The sequence below is a fragment of the Phoenix dactylifera genome, chromosome 11 (assembly GCF_051530095.1).
Source record: "Phoenix dactylifera cultivar Ajwa chromosome 11, Ajwa_hap1_PhDact_Kaust_v1.1, whole genome shotgun sequence".
NCBI classification, from domain to species: domain Eukaryota; kingdom Viridiplantae; phylum Streptophyta; class Magnoliopsida; order Arecales; family Arecaceae; genus Phoenix; species Phoenix dactylifera.
Window position 1 is genome coordinate 344,629 of NC_143200.1, and position 19,032 is coordinate 363,660.

The following is a 19,032-nucleotide window of genomic DNA, read 5'->3' on the forward strand; positions in this document are numbered from 1 at the left end:
ACTACACTCATGGTAGACTGGTCAGACTCGTTATCTGACTGTGCAAGCAAGCTAGGTGGAGTGTGGGTGCATCCTAGGGTTTCAGGTTTGTCATCACACTCTTCCTCAATGTCCTGAATGTCATCGAGGTTTGGTTCATAGATTTGCTCCTCTAAGTCATCTATGTCACCTCCCTGCTCTTGCTGAGCAATAACGAAAAATTTGTTCGTACATTGGGAGGTAACGTGACCAAAACCTTGGCATTTGTAACACCGAATTTTGGAATGTGGTTTGGGAGGCTCACCAAGCATTCCCTTGCCATTAGTGTCTCGACCTGTGACATGGGCAGTAGGAGGGGGCCTATGAGTAGTGGACCCTACAGAAGGTTTGGACCCTAAGGAATTAAGGCCGGTGGGAGTGCTCCGTGTCTCAGGGCGCCTTACAAATGTGGACTTAGTGTTCCATCGATATAGGAGATCGTCTTGGTAGTTAAGGGGCAGGTATTTTTCTTTAAGTCTCTCTTTCATCTCTACCCAATCAGTTACTTCATGTTGATGTCTCCTAGCTAACAGATGTTCGGTACTTTGCCAGAAAAGTTTAGCTCGACCAATGAGCTTCATTCTGGCGAACCGAACCTTTTTCTTTTCAGACAAATTATACCACTCAAAGAAGTGGTCCATCTCGCGTAACCAAACGGAAAAAACCTTCGGATCAAGACGACCATCAAAAGTGGGGGCTTCAACCCTAATGCCTCGCATTACATTTTCATCAGGATCACGAGGTTCTCTGGGTTCTACGGTATGTCGGTGACCTCTATCAACATGAGGAATGGGACCAGGTCCTCTAGGGCGAGGGAAGGCATAATGGTGACCTGGAACAAACCTATTATCAAAGTTGTCCTGCCGAACCGAGGCTTGTTGTTCTAGGATGTCGTCCTCATCAACACCCGGTAAATGGGGAGTACTAGCTCTTTGGGATCCAATAACCCTTTGAAGTGAAACCTCAATTGAATCGAGTCGGGCATTAACCTGGGTGGACATTGTGGTTAGGTCATGAATTTGGGCGTTGTTTGCTTGGACTTAGGCATTGGTATTTTGGACTTGAATACTAGTGTCGTGGATAGCTTTTAATAGGGCTTCGATTTTGGAATCCATGCCTAATTGGGACTTAGGATGAGATGCGACACAACCACTACGTAGATGCATAAAATGAATAACAAAATGTATGATCCTACCAACTATAGAGGTTCCTAAGTAGACCTAATGCATGAAAGTAATTTAATATAGCAAGGTATATGCTCAATATAATCGGAAGCTAACTCAAGCAATTGAAATTGGCTTTGAATTACGTAATAAATTCAGATAAGTAGTTGCAGTCAAATAGTACTAGTTTTCAGTGCGTTGCAGGGCTGCACAGAGCCTCAAAGAACTCCCAAAGCTTAGATAGCTCTACAATTAATGACAAAGATAGGCTACTACTAGGATTTTGGTGTTGTTTGGGGTGGATGTGTTGAATTTTCAGGAAGCAATATCAATAGAGCACTTAAGAGTTAATTAATTCTAAATTTAGACAAACAAATAAAATTTGTAGTAAGGGAAGAAACCTGACCTGGGTTGGGGTGACGACCAGAAATGCTGCACAGTAAGTAGGCTTGTCAAACGGCTCCAGTTGGGGTTGATCTCAGCAACACGGCAGGTCGAAATGGGCTCTGCAGTGGCGTTGCAGGCCGACGGGCTTGGGCCTGTGAGGAGGAAATCGGATTGGGCCCGGTGTTTAGGGCCTGAGAGTCGGGCCCGGTGGATTCTTTGGGGGTGCGGGCGCGGGCCCGATGAGAGAATCGGCTCGAGAGAGAAAATGAAGGTGGGGTGGGAGGTGAGGTGGGTTCGGCCGTGAAGGAAGAAGAAAGGGGAGGAGAGATGGGGTTACCCTTGATCCCACAGAGGGGAAGGGGGGGTGCGATCAGTGGAAGAAAGAGGAGGGAAGGGTTAAGGGAATCGTGGCACGGGGGAGGCGCTGCGTGTGGGTGGCGTAGGAAGGGGGCGGCGCTGCGGTGGAGGCGGAGGCGGTTGCAGCACGGGGGCGGCACTGCGGTGGAGGCGGAGGCGGTTGCAGCACGGGGGCGGCACTGCGGTGGAGGCGGAGGCGGTCGCAGCACGGGGGCGGCGCTGCGTGCGGGCGGCAGAGGAAGAGGGCGGCGCTGCGTGCGGGCGGAGGGGAAGCGGCGACGTCGGAGGCAGCGCTGCGGTGGAGGCGGAAGCGGCGTATGAACGGGGGAGGAGAGGCGGAGGCGGCGGTGGAGTTGCGGACGATCAGAGGAGGAAGATGAAAGGTACTCTTTTTTTTTTTTTTTTTTCTTCTTTTTCTTTTTTCTTCTTTTTTTTTTCTTTCTTTTTTTTTCTTTCTTCTTTTTTTTTTTTTAACCCGATTGGGTTCGGGTTAGCGGGCGCACCCGCTCCGGGAACCCACTACGGGTTCGGCTCCATCGTGGGGCTTTGAGGGGAGGAGGTTGCAGGTGGTTACCTGCTTCCGCAGCAACCGGTGCATGGGGTGCGGTGGCGGTTGAAGGAGATGGGGGGCACAGGCGGGCGATCGCTGCGAGGAGTCGAGAATCGCAAAGAGGGGAAGGCAGCGACGACGATCGGGACGATGGGCGCTCGGGAGTGGCAGTGCCCCTTTCCTCGGATCCGGATGAGATCGGCGACCGGGGACGCACGGGAGCGTGTGGAAGCGGGATACAATGGAGCGTCGATGAGTGATCTGGCCACGGACGGCGACGCCGAGATGCAATGGAGCGTGGCAGCTGGCGACGGGGACGCGGGCGGAGCTGAGCGCGTCCTCCTCTCTTCCGTGCTTGGGTACGGCCACGGTTGGCCGGTGGCTCAGGGAGATCCTCTTCGTCGGGTCGCAGGGCGCGCGGTTGGTGCTCTCGGTAGCGGTTGCGACGGCGTTGGAGGTGTCGGACGTGCGCGGGGTGGGGTGGGGGAATCGTCTTAGGGGCTTTTCCCTTGGGAGGATGATGGCCACGGGAACATGGATTCTTTTTTTTTTTTTTTTTCCTCTCGTTCGTAGCCTGACCCACGGCAGCCCAGAAAAGAAAAGGGTTTTGGCAACAGAGGCAAAACCGGGTGGCTCTGATACCAAAGCTGATGCAGGACAACTGCAGGAATGAGAGGGAAGGGGGAAGAAGAGGAGGGGAAGAAGAAGAAGAGAAAAAGAGAAGGGGAAGAAGAAGACAAGGAGGCTAATTTTCTTTCATCATTCATCAAACCCTAAACATCAGGATGGACCCATATATATAGGGTCACAAAATAACAAATAACCCCTACAAATAAAATAATTCCAAAAAGCTCCTAAAATGACAATATGCAAATAAACCCAAATGACAATATGCAAATAAACCCAATCAACATAAAATAAATCAATCTAAAATAAAATCAGGCTGGCTGAATCGGCTGGGACCCGCTGAGCTGGCTGGATCCTGTGGCGACCGGCTGACCTGGCACTGGTGTCCGCACCACTATTGCTCTGCATTAGCTCAAAGTTGCAGCATAGCTCCTTGAGTGGGCAATAATTTGAAATTAGTTTTATTTTTTCGTTGGCGAGACCCTTGAAACCCTTATATTCTGAGGGAAGGCAATTTGTTATGGACTTCTTATCCAAAAAAAAACAAAACAAAAGAAAAAAAAAATCTTTAAGAAAAGGGGGCATGGTTGCAGTGGGTTGGGTGGTCAACAATGCTTGATATTGGGGCTCGAGGAAGGTATGCATGAATGTATGTACCATTAACATTATTGTGGTATAACGTAAATAAGAACAGTCTGGTTTGCTAGGAAGTCCTAGCATGAATTTATGAAAAGCGAAGGACTGTAATGATATTAGAGTCAAATTTTGGACCAGCACCAACTGTTCCTTAATAAAATCACTAGTTGGATGAGCCTAATACTTAATTAATTACTAAGATTAAGCTTTTCCTCTAATTCTTAATTAGAATCATTTGAACCCTACACCTCTACCACCTTATAAATAAGACCAAATGCTTGCAAAAGCACTTACCAGTTCTCCAGCTAGTTCAAGCAATATGGCCTTCACATTTCTCATCCTCCTTATTTCTTCTCTTCCCCTCCTCTCCTCTCTCTCGTTGGCCCATAACTACCCACCATTGGTGAATGGCCTCTCATGGAACTTCTATGAGGACTCCTGTCCCGAGCTCGAGGTCATCATCCGTGGACATCTCCTTTCAGTCTTCAGCGATGACATCGGCACGGCCGCCGGTCTTCTTCGCATCCATTTCCACGACTGTTTTGTTCAGGTATGCAGCCACTACTATTGAATGATGGTCCCTTGTCAGCAGTTAAAGGATCCGATCCACCACCATATTTTGTAGCATGGTGTCCGATATCTGGTCCATGTCTTGTGGCTCCTAATGTTCATTGCCTAGGAGCCACTTTAATTATATTTTTTCGCTCAGGACAATTAATATGCAAGTATGTTTGGCTTGTTAGGGGTGTGATGGCTCAGTACTGCTCGCCGGCGAGACCAGTGAGCAAAAGTCGCCACCGAACCTCACATTGAGGCCAAAAGCACTCGCAGTCATCAACCATCTCCGTGACCTGGTCGAAGATGTGTGTGGTGTGGTGGTTTCCTGTGCTGATATCACCACTCTTGCTGCTCGTGAATCGGTGTTCCTGGTATATATATATAGCTCCATTTATTCTCAGCTCCTATATATTCATTATCTGAATTGCTAGTTATATATATATTTCTCCTAAAGAGTCTTAATAAAGCATATACTCTCCCTTTTTTAGCACCTTGAAAAAGATAGTCTCTTAATTACTTCATACTCTCAGCACCAATATCATGAACTAAGATGCTGCTGCGCTCCAGAAAAGGTATGGAGATGAACAAGAAAATCCATTGGAAGAAGAGCTTTAATTCCTACTCTATTCTGCAGAAAATGGACTCACTCGGGAGCAGCGGATAAATGGAGAGAGATTTTCGGGTCCAGACATTAAAATATGTTAATTGATTAGTTTTTTAGGAATCCAATACTAAATTAGGGCTTAAGATAATGAAAGGTAGTCCCTGAACTTTATTACGTGGTCTAGGATCCCTGACTCCAACCAGTTAATTCTTGTACCTAAGCCGTTAGAGTTAAATTCTTGTTAATCTATGGACACTGTTTAAAGACATAACTGTCGACTTTATCGATGCTTTGTGTCAGCTACTTGGGGTTAAAAGGAAAAATGTCATGATGACCTATATATATTTGTGATGACACATGGCCTCGCAAGCTATCTTACGTGCAGCAAAGCTTCATAGGAGACCACCGCCCACTTTGGTCCCTGCATGGGCATTCGAGGCATAGCAATTGCTTATGTTACGAGATTAAGGAGGTTGGCAATACGCTGACCCAATCTGCTATAGGGCATGGGAATGAAAAATAAGTCCAGTAACTATTTCTTTTCTTTTCTTTTTTTTTTTGGTGCAAACAACGGGCACAATCAATGGCTCCAAAAGAAATAAGAAGGAAAAAAAATATTCCCTAATATAATGAACTCACCAACTTTCTGACCGAACCAAATACAAGAATTATTAAAATATTAGTCTTTTTCTATGATTCGGATGTAATTCATGAATATTTTTACTGAGTATGATTGTTGTAGGATTTGCTTTCCTTTATATTTTTTGATTGCACGTACGGATGGATCACAAAAGTAAGTTTTTGCGCAAGGGTCATAAAAATAACAAATTAAGCCAAGGAATCTAATTATTGAGTGGCGGTCAAACTAACGAGCAGAAACTAATTTTTCTATTCAAAAAAATTACTACATGGTGGGCATGTAATACCGAACACTTCTTGTTTTTAAATAAGAATAGTTAGGATCCTTCTATCATCACAGATTTGAAGTGAACCTCTCCCATTCAAACCTATAATGCTTTGTCCGCTCACCGAGTAAGAAAAGAAAGGTAAATCAGTAGGAGAAAAGAAAGAAAATAAAAAAAATAAATATTTACCATTATATATATATATATATAAACTAAGCAATTGCAAGGTATGATTAAGTTGTCTTGAGCCATTAAATTTACCACCTTATGAAGAATTTAGACTTGTTAGATACTTTTTGATTTTCTTTTTCCATACTTTCGTTTTATTATGAAACAGTAAAAATGAAAATTCTTTCATGACAAATTTTTTTTTCTTTCACTTTCAATTCTTTAGCAACAAAATAAAATGAAGATTATTCCCCATTGTTTGTAATATTTCTTTTTCCTTGATATATATATATATAAGATATTTTCAAATTATTTGAAAGCAAGAGATTCTCTCTTTTTATTTGAAGAAAAAGAAAAAGCCATTTTAAGTTGCGTTTGTGTAAAGCTGATCGATCTACCACTGCATGCATGTAGTCTGGAGGACCCTACTACGACGTGCCGTTGGGCCGGCGCGACGGCCTCACCTTCGCTTCCAACGAAACTACGCTCGCAAACCTCCCTCCTCCTTTCTTCAACGTCACATCCCTCCTCAACGCGTTCGAGAGCAAGAATCTCGGCCCCACCGACCTCGTCGCGCTCTCCGGCGCGCACACCGTCGGCATCGCCCACTGCTCCTCCTTCACCCGCCTCTTCCCCAGTCGAGACCCCGACATGGATGCCGCCTTCGCGGACCAACTACTCGCCACGTGCCCGACGCCGGCCACCGGCAACAGCACCTTCAACGACATCCGAACGCCGAATTTGTTCGACACCGGCTACTTCCTCAACCTTCTCGACCGCCGGGGGCTCTTCACCTCCGACCAGGATCTGTTCAATGATGCGAGAACACGGCCAATCGTGCAGAGGTTTGTGGCCAAACCACGGCTCTTCTTCTGGAGCTTTGCCCAAGCCATGGTGAAGATGAGCCAGTTGGATGTGCTGACGGGGAACGATGGTGAGATCCGGAATGATTGCACCGTCCCCAACTTACTTACTTCCGGACTTTCAGCTACCGTTGGTGGTGCTACTGCTCAGAAGCCGGCCGTCTAGTGTTTGCAATTGTTGGATCGATCTGATACCGGTCGACTCTGATCTAACTGTAATCACTGAAATAAAGGTTATAGTTGCTTCTATTTTTGCCTTCATATTTCTTTTGCTGCGTGCTACTGAAATACGGTTTGAAAATAAATCCAGCAAGCTATTGAGCTGGATTCAGTTCCCGAAATATCATACTCAAAAACCGAAGTGGAACCCGTTTACATGCGTGCATTGCATACATACATATATCTATCCACATACATATATCCAGGATGGGTTGGTACGTAGAGAGTAGTTAAATTAATGTAAGGCATCCACCTAATTCCAATGCATCTCATGTCTCGTTATGATTAGAAACTGTTAGTTTTTGCTTCCTCAGAGGAAGGGGCTCATGCATTTCGGGCGCTGTTTGGTAAAATTGCCACCTTTTGTTCAAGAAAAAGAAGGGCAAAAGCCTATAATTGGCCGATCTCTTCCCGCCCGGACGGCAGCTTCACGCCCGCCCCGAGCGGCGTCACGACCCCTCCTACCTGTCTGCCTTCTTTCAGGCAGCCTTGTCGCGCTCTCACACGCGAAATAATATCGCCGGCCTTTTTCCTGTCGTACGTTCTGAGTTTGGGATGCTTTTTTCAGATCCTGAGGCTAGACCGGAACAAACTCAGGCTTGGATTATTTTCATATTTTGCATGGATGTTATAGTTTAACTTCCCATGCATTTTGGTTTTGAAGCATCTGCCTTATTTTGTAGGCCACAAGCAGATTGGAAGGATCTCACAAGATCCAAGGATCCAATAGAAAAGAAGACAACTCGATACCATATATGTACTAATTATTATGTGTATATATGATTACTTGGTTCTTTTATTTTTCAGTTAGCTCCTTTCTTTACTTTTGATATCGAAACAAATGATCAGAAGAAAAAAAAAGGGAAGCCGGAGAGGTAAGAGACTCATTTTGTTCAGGATGGTTCAAGGGTGGTATTCCTTTCCTGTCCATTACCTAAAGCTGTACCATCTTACCGAAAAAGTCTAAGAGCATGGCTCCATCCTCTTCAGTTTTAGATTTCATCAGCATTCCTTTCCGCTTCTTCCATATCCTCTTGCCTCTATCCAACACTACATTGCTGCCTCTACCCGTCACCTATGTCATCAGCCAGCACATCATGAAATCCTACCCTTTTCCTACTTGATTACAGGATTGTAGCTAGCCTTCTTTGCATTTAACACGTACCAAGCTTTCGTAACAAATGTGTGGAACATGTGACAGGCCTGTGTGGGAGAGGATGCAAGCTTGAGTGTGACCCAGGATCCTCTTTGGTGCACTATTTGCACTACAAAGTGCTATATATATAGAACATGGACAGCTAGCTATCGAGCAAGACAAGCCATGCACGTATAATATGTTAAACTGTCTTGTTTGATGACTGTACATCTTTTGATGATGGTCATCAAGTGCTGCACATTATTTTGCAGTACAAACCATCACGTTGCAAAGGATTTATGCTCCTAGGGCATTCTCCTATAATATTTTCCAGTGTGGTAGCAATACCAACAAGAATATATTTACTTCTTAGGACATTGACCTTATTTTTAGGTCCATAACTAGGCCCAACTGGCCTGATTGTCTACAAGCAAATCGATCAGCTTGCAGTGTGCCACTTGGAATCACCCGAAAACCCAACTTGCCACCTTCCAAGGTACCAAAGAGGTGAGGTGGCGGCAACGCACTTAACATGTTAGTTGGCAGCCCACCTTAGAAGTGGTAGTATATTGGCTTATAAAACTCTCGTTAAAAGCACTTTACCTTGCCAAATTGCCCATCCATTTATATATGACAAAGAAATGGATCTCTCCCTCTCTCTCTAAGATTCGCCAACCCACCTATATTATATAGTTGATGATATAGAGGAAGGTGGTCGCCGAAAAGTTACATGAACCAATTAATCGTTTGTAACTTATTTTATCAGGATGCCCGCCATGAACTTTGAATGGGCATCCAACTTGCAGCATGAACTTTGAACGGACATCCAACTTCTAACGATGCACATATATATAGCTATTATAAGTCACTGGGCATGATCTACAAATACAGCTGCTGGATTTGATCCATAACTCCATTTTATGATGATCATCAATCCATAATTTATGCTCAGAAGAGTGGTAGATGACTTCCATCCTTTGCATTCGAGAAATAAATGGATGCAGAGTTTTTTCTTAAATATCTCATAACCGATAGTAAAAATACGAGAAAAATGGAACTATGTGGGAAAAATTCTTATACGCCCACATAGTTTGAGGTATGGATTTAACCTGAAAATAATGAAAAGTTAAATTGAGTTTTAATGCGATAAATATGGCAATGCATAAGAATAGCTTGTTTAATTTCCATGCGATGCAGTGTAGTACAGGAATGAAATTGAAGTACTTAAGCACCATATCTTCTTATTTAACTCGTTACTGTATTTTGGCAGGCGAGTGCATCTATGGTGCGGTTGCAACCGTAAAACCAAAATAAATTAATAAGAGCGCATTTATGCATGGGATCGGGTTGTATCTTTCGGGCGAAAGGGTGATCAACCTTCCTTCGCGCGAAATCACCATTGGATCACCCGCCGCACACATCTCGAAGCGCGCGGAGTTCGTCTTCATCCGTTGGCACATCTCTCAAAGCAGGAGGATGATGATCCAACGGTGGTTTCGCGCGAAAGAAGGTTAATCATGTTTTTTTCGCGCGAAAGGTGCACCCCTGTCCCTGAATGGGAATCAAGAACCCCATAAAGCCTTACGCCCTTACCTCCCTGCTAATCTAGGCTAAAAAAAATTGGAAAAAGAGCGGGCTTCTGTCGGAGGTACAAATGGACGGCGAGGAGGGAATTACTGCCTCCGCCCCAAAGGCCCAAAACGGTCACCCGGGCCCACCTCATTAAACCCTCCTCGGCGGAACGTGCGCAAGAGGGAGTGATAAAATTAGAGAGAGAGAGAGAGAGAGAGAGAGAGAGAGAGAGGGTTTTCCATTCTCTCTCAAAACCCCTGGGCCTGTTTTACAGCTCACTCTTCCTCAGCTCTTTGCTCTCGACAGCCTTCGATTGAAAATCGAAGAGAAGAAGGAAAAAGCCCATTTCTTCTCTCTTTATTTCAGAAGGAAGACCAAAAAGCGCTCCGAAATTCGATGTTTTATCTCTTTTGCTGCTTTTTTTTTTCATCGATTTTGAGGCCCGTGTAGGATGAGCGAGTTCTATGTCTTCGTTTCCCTCGCGCCGTAGTCGCAGCGGATTTGGTTCGTCATGGCAAAACGAGTCTATCAAGTTTGGAAGGGCAACAATGTAAGATTTCAGCCTTTGTCCCCCTCGTTTTGATCTTGTTTTTGGTGTATTTGTCGGTGTTCGGATTGTTTTTTGTGGATTTAATTTGGTGATGAAGGGGATTTGGCAAATTTGGGGAGTGTTGGTTGATTTAGAGTTTTGGAGAGGTTTTGGGTGCTGGTTGTGGTTGGATTGTGATGGAAAATTGTTGGTTTGAAAGAAAAATCGATTGCCGGTCATTATGTCCATTAGTTGATTAGCAATTAAATTAGGTTTTGCTAGATGCTATGTGATTTGGGTGGGTTTCGTTGCGTTTTCAGTGATTATGTCTTATTTGGGCTGCTTTGGTTTGAAAGAAAAAAAATCGATTGTCGGTGTTTAGAATTTAATTTGCTCGCTACCATTTTACAGCGGTAGGTTTTGTTAAATATTATGATTGCGTAGTTTGAGCATTTCTGGAAGTTTAAATGGTTGGTGTTATACTTGCAATCTTCGACCTTTTTGCCTTTACTATAGCATGGTGTCTCGGTCTCAGGGTGTGAGTCTTTGGTATTTGTATATACTTAGCATTGGGGATTACTTAGAAGAGCACTTACTCTTTAAGTTTCTTATAATTTTTACTGCATCTACGATAGCTATTCTGAATTAAGCTCTGAAAAATTATCTTGATGATATGTTCTAAATTGCTTCATTTAGTTACTTTTATTTTTTTGAACCACAAAATGGACATATTTCTGTACATTTTCTTTTAATCTTTTTATAAAGTAAAGCTATTTCGTTTCAGTGGTGCTGCTTCCGTGCAGGAGCTTTAACCTCAGCTTGCCTTCTAACTCCCATCATTTTGCTACCTGACATGTTAGGGTGATTGTGTTGGCTTATGACACTTTTGCCACGTGTAATACTGTAACATCTAGCAACAGCTGTCTGATTGCGTAACTGCTTTTTCTATCTTGTCTTGATTTTTTGGTGCAATGCAGTTTTTTTGCTATCTTGGTTATCATTGATACTAGCATGTCAGATGGTTGAACATGAAATGTGATGGTTTCTATTTTATTATGCATTCCTTTTCTTATATTATGATATAAAATTTTATGCATCTGTTTGGAAGTTGAGATTTGAATCTGATGGAATAGCTAATGATGTAGAAGATTTTATTGCAGCTTATTTCATGACCCATAAAGAGTTATCATGACTTGTTTTCCTTAATTCTCAAGAAATGTTTAACTTGTATGCTTGTCTTCTGCAGAAATTCATCTTTGAGGGAAGGTTGATATTTGGGCCTGATGCTAGGTCACTATTTATCACTGTTTCACTCATCATTGTTCCTGTTATAATCTTTTGCGTATTTGTTGCAAGACATCTTCTCCACAGGTTTCCTGCATACAATGCAGGATATGCAGTCTTGGTAGTTGCAATAGCCTTTACAATCCATGTCAGTACTCTTTGCCTATTTTAATCTTGGAACTTCGAGACATTGCATTTAATGTAAAGCTTCCTAGCTAGTTGGCTTATAATACTAAAAAGAATTCTAACCAGTATTAATAAAATAAACAAATTATTGTTTTATCTTTGTTGATCAACATGTTTATGTGTTTCATTTTTCTTATCACAATGTGAGTAGACCATTACTTTTTCTTTTTTCTGTTTTGTTTTACGAGTAAAATCGTGCTAGTTTACCAAACCTATGAGATGTCCCTTGTATTATGTATAACTGTTTTGGCTGTTGTTTGTCACACTTGTTGAGAGATTAATAAGTGCAAGTAAACTCATGAAGAAGAAGTTTCTGTCAAGGCTATGGAGTTGTTATTGTTGTAACTAAATATGAGATCAATGTTCGCCGTCTCAGTATTGGGCCCCGTATCGGTGCCATACTAGCACAGTGTTAGTACGGTACGGGATGAATTTTTTTGGCGTACCGGATATCGGTACTGAATCGATACGGTATGGTACGCCCTGTACCATCCGGTTCGGGCTAGTACGGTGTACCATGCATGAGATATTACTAGCATCTTTAAATTAGGGGTGGAAATCAGTAGGTTGAGTTGGGTTGGTCAACCTAGACCCAACCTGAGACCCTAAGACCTTAGCTTGAAACCTAGTCATGCCTGATCTTTAATCGAGATCCTCAACCCAAACATAAACTGACCTCAATTTTTTGAGCTTGGGTTCAAAATTGGGGTGTTGGGTTGGGATGGTTGGATCAGTTAACCAAGTCACCTATAAATGCTCCTATGTCATATGAATAATACCTAAATGTAAAACAAAATGAACTAGGGATAGTGACGTCACGTGTGAGTACAACACGGTCGTAATTTCAGATAGCTAATCAAGCACTATTGAGATATTGAAAAATGGCAGCACATCTTACATACATGCATACATACATACACACATACATAAAGGGAGAGAGAGAGAGATGGTCTTTGCTCCTCTCGAGAGAAGCTACTATATACATACATATATAAAGAGGGGGGGGGGGGGGGGGGGGAGAAATGGACTTTGCTCCTCTCAAAAGAAGAGGGTATCTATACATCCATACAAATGCTCTCGACTCAAAAATCAATAATAGGGCATCCATATTGAAAATTTGTATTGTTGATCATGATCTATACCATCGAGAATGCTAAGAAATTAAAAATCTTAAAAAAATATTGATTTTCAATCTATGTATATTTTGACGTATGTAGACCATGATTAATAAGGTGGATTCTCAATATAAATGCTTTTTTGATGTATTTTAGCATAGTAGCATAATGGAAATTGTCTATCTTTGTATCCATATGATACCATAAAATACATGTTTTTTTATTTCTAGGCATATTTAGTGGCATAGATCATGTTTAGTTGTGTGGATCTTCAATTTAGATGCTCAATTATTGATTTTGGAGTTGAGACTAGATACCATCTTCTCTCAAGAGGAGCAAAGTCCACGATATATATATATATATATATATATATATATATATATATATATATATATATATATATATATATATATATCCTGGTTGCTCAATATCTCAACCCAAATCCAACCTGAATTTGAGTCTGGTTGGGATTTTTGAATCCAAATCCAACCTTGGCTGTGCCTAAACCTGCCCAAGCTTGGCCCAATTTTGAGTTGGGCTCAGGATGGTTTCGTATTGACCTGCCCAATTTCCACCTCTTCTTTAAATTTCTGGTTGACAGCATTGCATTTCTGTAATCCCATCATTGTATTATTTAACGGTAATTGAAAATTAACAGGATCTTGTAATCAAAACTGTCTAATTATGAAGTGAATTTTGCATAAATAATCCACTTAATTATTCATTTGCAAGAAAAGGTCTTTTTTGTGAAGAGCAATCCACATTTAGATGTTTCTGGACAATTTTGCCCCTGAGTCTAAGTATGAGATGGAGGATACACATTTACTAAGTTTCTAATGTATTTAATAAACATGCGATACATGTTTTTTGGATATCTGATGCAATTTATTTAGAATACTGCCTACCAGCTACATAGGACCATGGACAAAATCATCTGAGGACGCCTAAATGTGTATCATTTTGCAGAAAGAAAATATAGCCTTTGTTGCAAAGCAAATTTAGGGGATTTTTATGCAAAATCCACAATTATGTATCTTTTTTTTTGTCTGTGAAGCATTTTAACTATTGAATTGCATTTTGTGGTCCTGTAACCTTGTCAAGTATCAACAGTTCATTTCTCAAGTAGCATAAAAAGATTTCTCTCTGTATGGTTTGTTATCATAATTTCTTTTGTTCACTATCAATAATGGCTTGTGGCCTTCATTTGTAGCCTCAGTTGCAGCCTCATTTGCATAACTATTATTCAATTAGCTACTCTTAGTTTGAAAAATTATTTTGTAATCCGTATCATTTGGTCCTCAGCTAGTTCTTGTATGCATTGTGCTTGATTTGTGAATCTTCTTGATCATGAAACAATTTGATTGGCTATGAATATGCCCATGTTAATTGTTCTTAATAGCTGTTTAATCTTTTGACACAAGTATGCATGAATGGGTGCATGTCTTCCTGGTGCTGTTTAAGAATTTTTAGCAGCAATATCCAACATGAGACATAATATCAAAAAAAAAAGTATGCCTTTTCCTAGAACTAGCATAGCATCTTTTTCAAACTCGGACATCAAAAACAAAAACTCGTTCCTCCACATTATTGTACAAGTAATATTAATTTTGAATTTTATGGGAAAAATCCACATGTACACCAGAGTCTTGTCTTATGTTTGTCTCATGTTCTGATTTCTAGATTCTGTTGCTGCTGCTGGTTACTTCAGCTCGAGATCCGGGTATTGTACCACGTGCTTCACGTCCTTTTGAAGAAGAATTCTCTTATGATACTTCAGAGGTTGGTGGGAGGCATACACCCAATCTACAATTTCCACGCATTAAAGAAGTAATGGTTAATGGTATCCCTGTGAAAGTAAAATATTGTGAGACCTGTATGGTCTATCGTCCTCCCCGTTGTTCTCACTGCTCCGTCTGCAATAATTGTGTGGAACGCTTTGATCACCACTGCCCCTGGGTGGGACAATGCATTGGACAGGTGTTTTACATGACTTGTTGTATTCAACTTTTTAAATCATGATAATGACTAAACACTTGCTTTAGTTCTTTATCCATTGAAACACATGAAAATACCTTAAGTATGTGGTACTACTGGATCATATCAGTAATCAAGTATATTGCTTCTTAGGATACCTATAACACCTATAACATGGACCATGTTTCTTTCACAGTTACCATTACGTCATGCGGTTGTTTTGAACTTGTATTTTGTTCAATTAGTTAGATGGACAATTAGTATGTTTCCAAAAATTGTGTGTTACACATTGTAGATACAAGCTTTGTAGATTATAAGATTCCACTTTCACGGCTAATTTAACTTTTTAAGGGAGTTGTCCTCAACATATGTCTTAGAAATCATGGTATTTTGATGGGTCTTGATATATGCATTACTGTTTTATTATGGCAAATTTGCATGAGAGTTGTAATAAAAATACAAGACAATAATCATAACCGCAACTGTCAGCTTTGGGTCAACTATTTAGTCAGCTTTATGAGTTTTTAGTTGCCAAGTATTCATATTAAAGCTTCCTCCGGTGTTATTCATATCCTCATAGAACTTTTATCCAGGTTAGCTAACACTCAAGTACTTGTCCTCGTCCCACTTTCGTTCCTCTCTCTCTCTCCCCCCCTCACACACACATATTCTCAAACATATAAAAGTTATATAAAACTATATTAAATATGTGAATGATCACCTTTTTAACGCAATATGGTTCTATACAGAATATTAGTTAATTAATCCAAACATATTTTTGTCATTTATTTTTGGACTTATACCAAAAATGTATTTTATTTTGTTACTTGATATTTCCTAAATTTTCTAGGATCTCTCAAATTATGTCTGGAGCTTACACGCATTTCATCAAACCCCAGTATATATTTACAATTATGGTAGTCATGCACTAGAAATTCAATTGAAAGAAAATGATTCCTAATATTTGAAACAAAATTTAAGTGAATCAAGTTAAAGATAAGTAGAGATAATTTCTGAGAATATTTATTTTAGGTCATATAAGCTAAAAATGTTGGTCCTTCTCATAATATATAAAAGATCTTTCCCCCAGTATCTTTATGTTCTTCTGATTTTGAATTATAAATCTGGGTGAAATTTCCTACTGATTTCATAACATAATTGCAATGCACATAATATGAACCTGTATTCAACTTTGATGGCATAATTTGTTTTTGATTTGTAAAACCATGTTCTCACCAAATGAGGCGTATCACAAGTTAATCTTATGCACATTTTGCGTGTTCATGCCATGGACATGCCATGGCGTATCACAAGTTAATCTTATGACCATTTTGCTATGGTCGCTGGTACTACCCAGACTCTCTTGTTATAACATCCAAAAAACAAGTTGAACTGCATGAGTTGTAACCTTCTCATATGTTGGAACCATAAAATCCAGCTTGGTAGGGATGTCAATCAATTAACAGTGTATATTGTTAATTCAATGAACTTCATGGAAACATGCTAAGAAACAGACAGTTGTAGTTGCTGGCAATAGCAAGGTATTACTTTGGAATATATTTAATGGTTAATTTCAGACATAGAAGTAATTAGGTGCCATCTCTGTTATTTGAAGAATGTCATCTTCATTTGCAGACTGCCCTAGTATTCTGCCTTGCCATTGAGCTTCCAAGTCCTCCACTTATTTTATCTGGTTCTATATGATCCATCAAGGCCTTCCAATTCTATTTTGTTAAATCTTATCTTGCTTTATCTTATAATGCCTATTTTGTTATATCATGTCAAGTTGGTCCTTCTAGCTTTCAGATGTGCTATTGCTGCATTTTGATTTTTTTCCTATATGTTATATGCAGAGGAATTGATATTGATGTGGTGCTATTTCTGCTTGTGTTGATATAATATAGGGATGTATTAGGGAAATAATCACCTAATTTTATATCTCTTAAGAATTATATAATCTGATTCATTGTATGCACGACCATTCTGTGGCCCATAATTTATTTATGCCAGTGCTATTTCTCTTTATTTCTAATTTGCTTGTGTATGATGGTATTTATCTCCTTCACCATTCTTGTGCACTTAAGCAACTTTTCTGTTTTTATTTTGTGTTATTTTATTCTCATGCTTCATTGTAGTGTATAACTGTATATATACTTAAATCTATCAGGTTTCCTATTTGTATTGTCTCCTTACATTATGGGTTTGTCTATGTGCAGCGCAATTACCGATACTTTTTCCTGTTCGTTTCTTCCTCAACTCTTCTCTGCATCTATGTGTTTGCAATGTCTGCATTGTACATCAAGTTTCTTATGGATGAGGACTATCCTACAGTATGGAAGGCAATGAAAAAGTCTCCTGCATCTGTGATACTCATGATATACTGCTTCATTTCCCTGTGGTTTGTTGGTGGTCTCACTGGATTTCATTTATATCTTATCGGCTCTAACCAGGTCAATCCGTTTCTTCCTGCTTGCTTGGGTTCATTGCGTGTTCTTTGTTTATTTATTTGTTTTGTATTTCTGCAGGTTGTTTGATAAGTAAATTCTGAAAGTGCATAATGCTGGTTTTGACAATACAAGTTCTGTCATATTGCATGGTTCACAACTTCACATAGTTTTCGCATTATGCACATTTTCTACTCTTGTACAGTATGGTGATCTTTCTGTCTGCATTAGATTGTGCTTTTTCTCAGCTTGAAATCTATTCGCATAATAAGCAGTTTTCTGTTCTGCAGACAACCAATGAGAATTTCCGATACAGAGCAGACAACAGGCCCAACGTTTATGACCGGGGTTGCCTGAATAATTTCTTAGAAGTATTCTGCTCAAAGATAAAACCTTCTAGAAACAACTTTCGAGCCTATGTACAGGAGGAAGCTGCAAGACCTGCCCGAATCAGCCATGCTAGGGAGGTAGAAGACGAACCAGCTGGTGGTCCACGTGCAAAAGTTGAAGATGATCTGGAGTTAGGTGGGGACCTATTGAAGATCTCGCAGCGTCGTAACTATGAAGAGGTCAATGAGGAGATGGGTGGCAGAAACAGCAATGGGATGCACAGCGTTCTCCCAGAATCTGAACTTGCGGCCAATCCAAACACACAGGTTCCCGTTATTAGAGGTGAAGTGAGGAACTCAAGCTGGGGTAGGAGAAGCGGGAAGTGGGATATCTCACCAGAGGTTCTGGCAATCAGTTCTTCAGCCACTGATGGTGGAGGGTCATCACAAAAGGATGCACATTAGTCGATCATTGTGCCATTTATACTGTGAAAACCCAGGATACTATCAGATGCTCAAATCCTTTCAAAGGAAGAAAGGGGGAGAAAAAAAATCAAAGGGAAAGAAAGAAATGGCAGGAGGGCTTTTGCACTTGTGACTGGTCTTTCCGATATAACAAGCTCCATTTGTTCTTGCAGTAGCACATATATGTATCGGTGTTTAGTTCAGTTGAAGAAGCGAAGGAATTTGAAAGCCACATGCTGTCCTCTTTTTCCATCTTGCTGTTTATGTTATAGTTTGATCTGTGGGTTATCTGGATTGTGGCATATTCTTTCTGTAAAGCATTGTTGCAGGATGTCCAGATGTGAAATCCATATTTTTTTTCCAATTTTTTTTTCTGAATTAAAGCATATGATACTGGTGGTTTGTGGATGCCCAGGAATCTCATTTGCTGGTGACGATATTCTTTGCCTCATGGATACAGGATATCTCAAATTTGCAAGATGCTGCCCTACCGTGTTGCAGAGGTCAGTTTCATTCACCTGAGATAAATGACCGTTCTTGTTGCATCCATGACACTGGACACATAATATTAATTTTCTTGGATCAGGGGAATGTGGAGTTTTTTTCCAACAAATTGCTGCAGTATTCTTCAAAGTATTGAAACGTATGATGAGTTCGGTTCTCATTTGCTGAATGAATATCTGAACAAATTCTAGGTAATGTAGGAGCTAATTGCGAGAAGTGTTGCTGCCTCTTATTGTTTCTTCCTACATGCACTGTTGTGCAGACAACAATTTTATATTCCCACAGTTTATACGAATCAGTCTGAATTCTAGGAAAATGATTTGACTCTGGTGTGCCCAGCCAGGGGGACCTTTAGGATGTCGTGGAAAACGAGCAACAGTGGAATCCAGGAGTTCCCATGAGTCATCCCATTGGGCAAAAAAAAATCTCAGTATTTTTTT

At 40.8% G+C, this 19,032-nt stretch overlaps 2 protein-coding genes across 3 annotated transcripts; both read left to right on the plus strand.

Moving 5' to 3' along the window:
• Positions 1 to 4,035: 4,035 nt before the first annotated feature.
• LOC103710087 (peroxidase 12-like) lies at positions 4,036 to 7,085 on the plus strand. Its single transcript, XM_088706255.1, has 3 exons — positions 4,036 to 4,288; positions 4,482 to 4,667; positions 6,388 to 7,085. The coding sequence occupies exons 1-3, from the start codon at positions 4,058 to 4,060 to the stop codon at positions 7,000 to 7,002; spliced, it is 1,032 nt and encodes a 343-aa protein (XP_088562381.1). The 5' UTR covers positions 4,036 to 4,057; the 3' UTR covers positions 7,003 to 7,085.
• Positions 7,086 to 9,797: 2,712 nt separating this feature from the next.
• On the plus strand, positions 9,798 to 18,908 carry LOC103710088 (protein S-acyltransferase 8-like). 2 transcript variants are annotated; one of them, XM_026805814.3, is made up of 6 exons: positions 9,798 to 10,312; positions 11,538 to 11,723; positions 14,557 to 14,853; positions 17,067 to 17,300; positions 17,585 to 18,591; positions 18,675 to 18,908. In XM_026805814.3, the coding sequence occupies exons 1-5, from the start codon at positions 10,274 to 10,276 to the stop codon at positions 18,086 to 18,088; spliced, it is 1,260 nt and encodes a 419-aa protein (XP_026661615.2). In that variant the 5' UTR covers positions 9,798 to 10,273; the 3' UTR covers positions 18,089 to 18,591; positions 18,675 to 18,908. The 2 variants fall into 2 exon arrangements, with proteins under 2 accessions (XP_026661615.2, XP_089782306.1); XM_089926180.1 differs by lacking the exons at positions 11,538 to 11,723; positions 18,675 to 18,908 and having other exon boundaries at positions 9,978 to 10,312; positions 17,585 to 18,452.
• Positions 18,909 to 19,032: the final 124 nt, after the last annotated feature.

Coding starts and splice junctions, on each gene's coding strand:
- LOC103710087 (XM_088706255.1), top strand. CDS start 4,058: ATGGCCTTCACATTTCTCATCCTCCTTATTTCTTCTCTTCCCCTCCTC. Junction 4,289..4,481: donor TCCACGACTGTTTTGTTCAG/GTATGCAGCCAC, acceptor TTGGCTTGTTAG/GGGTGTGATGGCTCAGTACT. Junction 4,668..6,387: donor CTCGTGAATCGGTGTTCCTG/GTATATATATAT, acceptor GCATGCATGTAG/TCTGGAGGACCCTACTACGA.
- LOC103710088 (XM_026805814.3), top strand. CDS start 10,274: ATGGCAAAACGAGTCTATCAAGTTTGGAAGGGCAACAAT. Junction 11,724..14,556: donor CAATAGCCTTTACAATCCAT/GTCAGTACTCTT, acceptor TCTGATTTCTAG/ATTCTGTTGCTGCTGCTGGT. Junction 14,854..17,066: donor TGGGACAATGCATTGGACAG/GTGTTTTACATG, acceptor GTCTATGTGCAG/CGCAATTACCGATACTTTTT.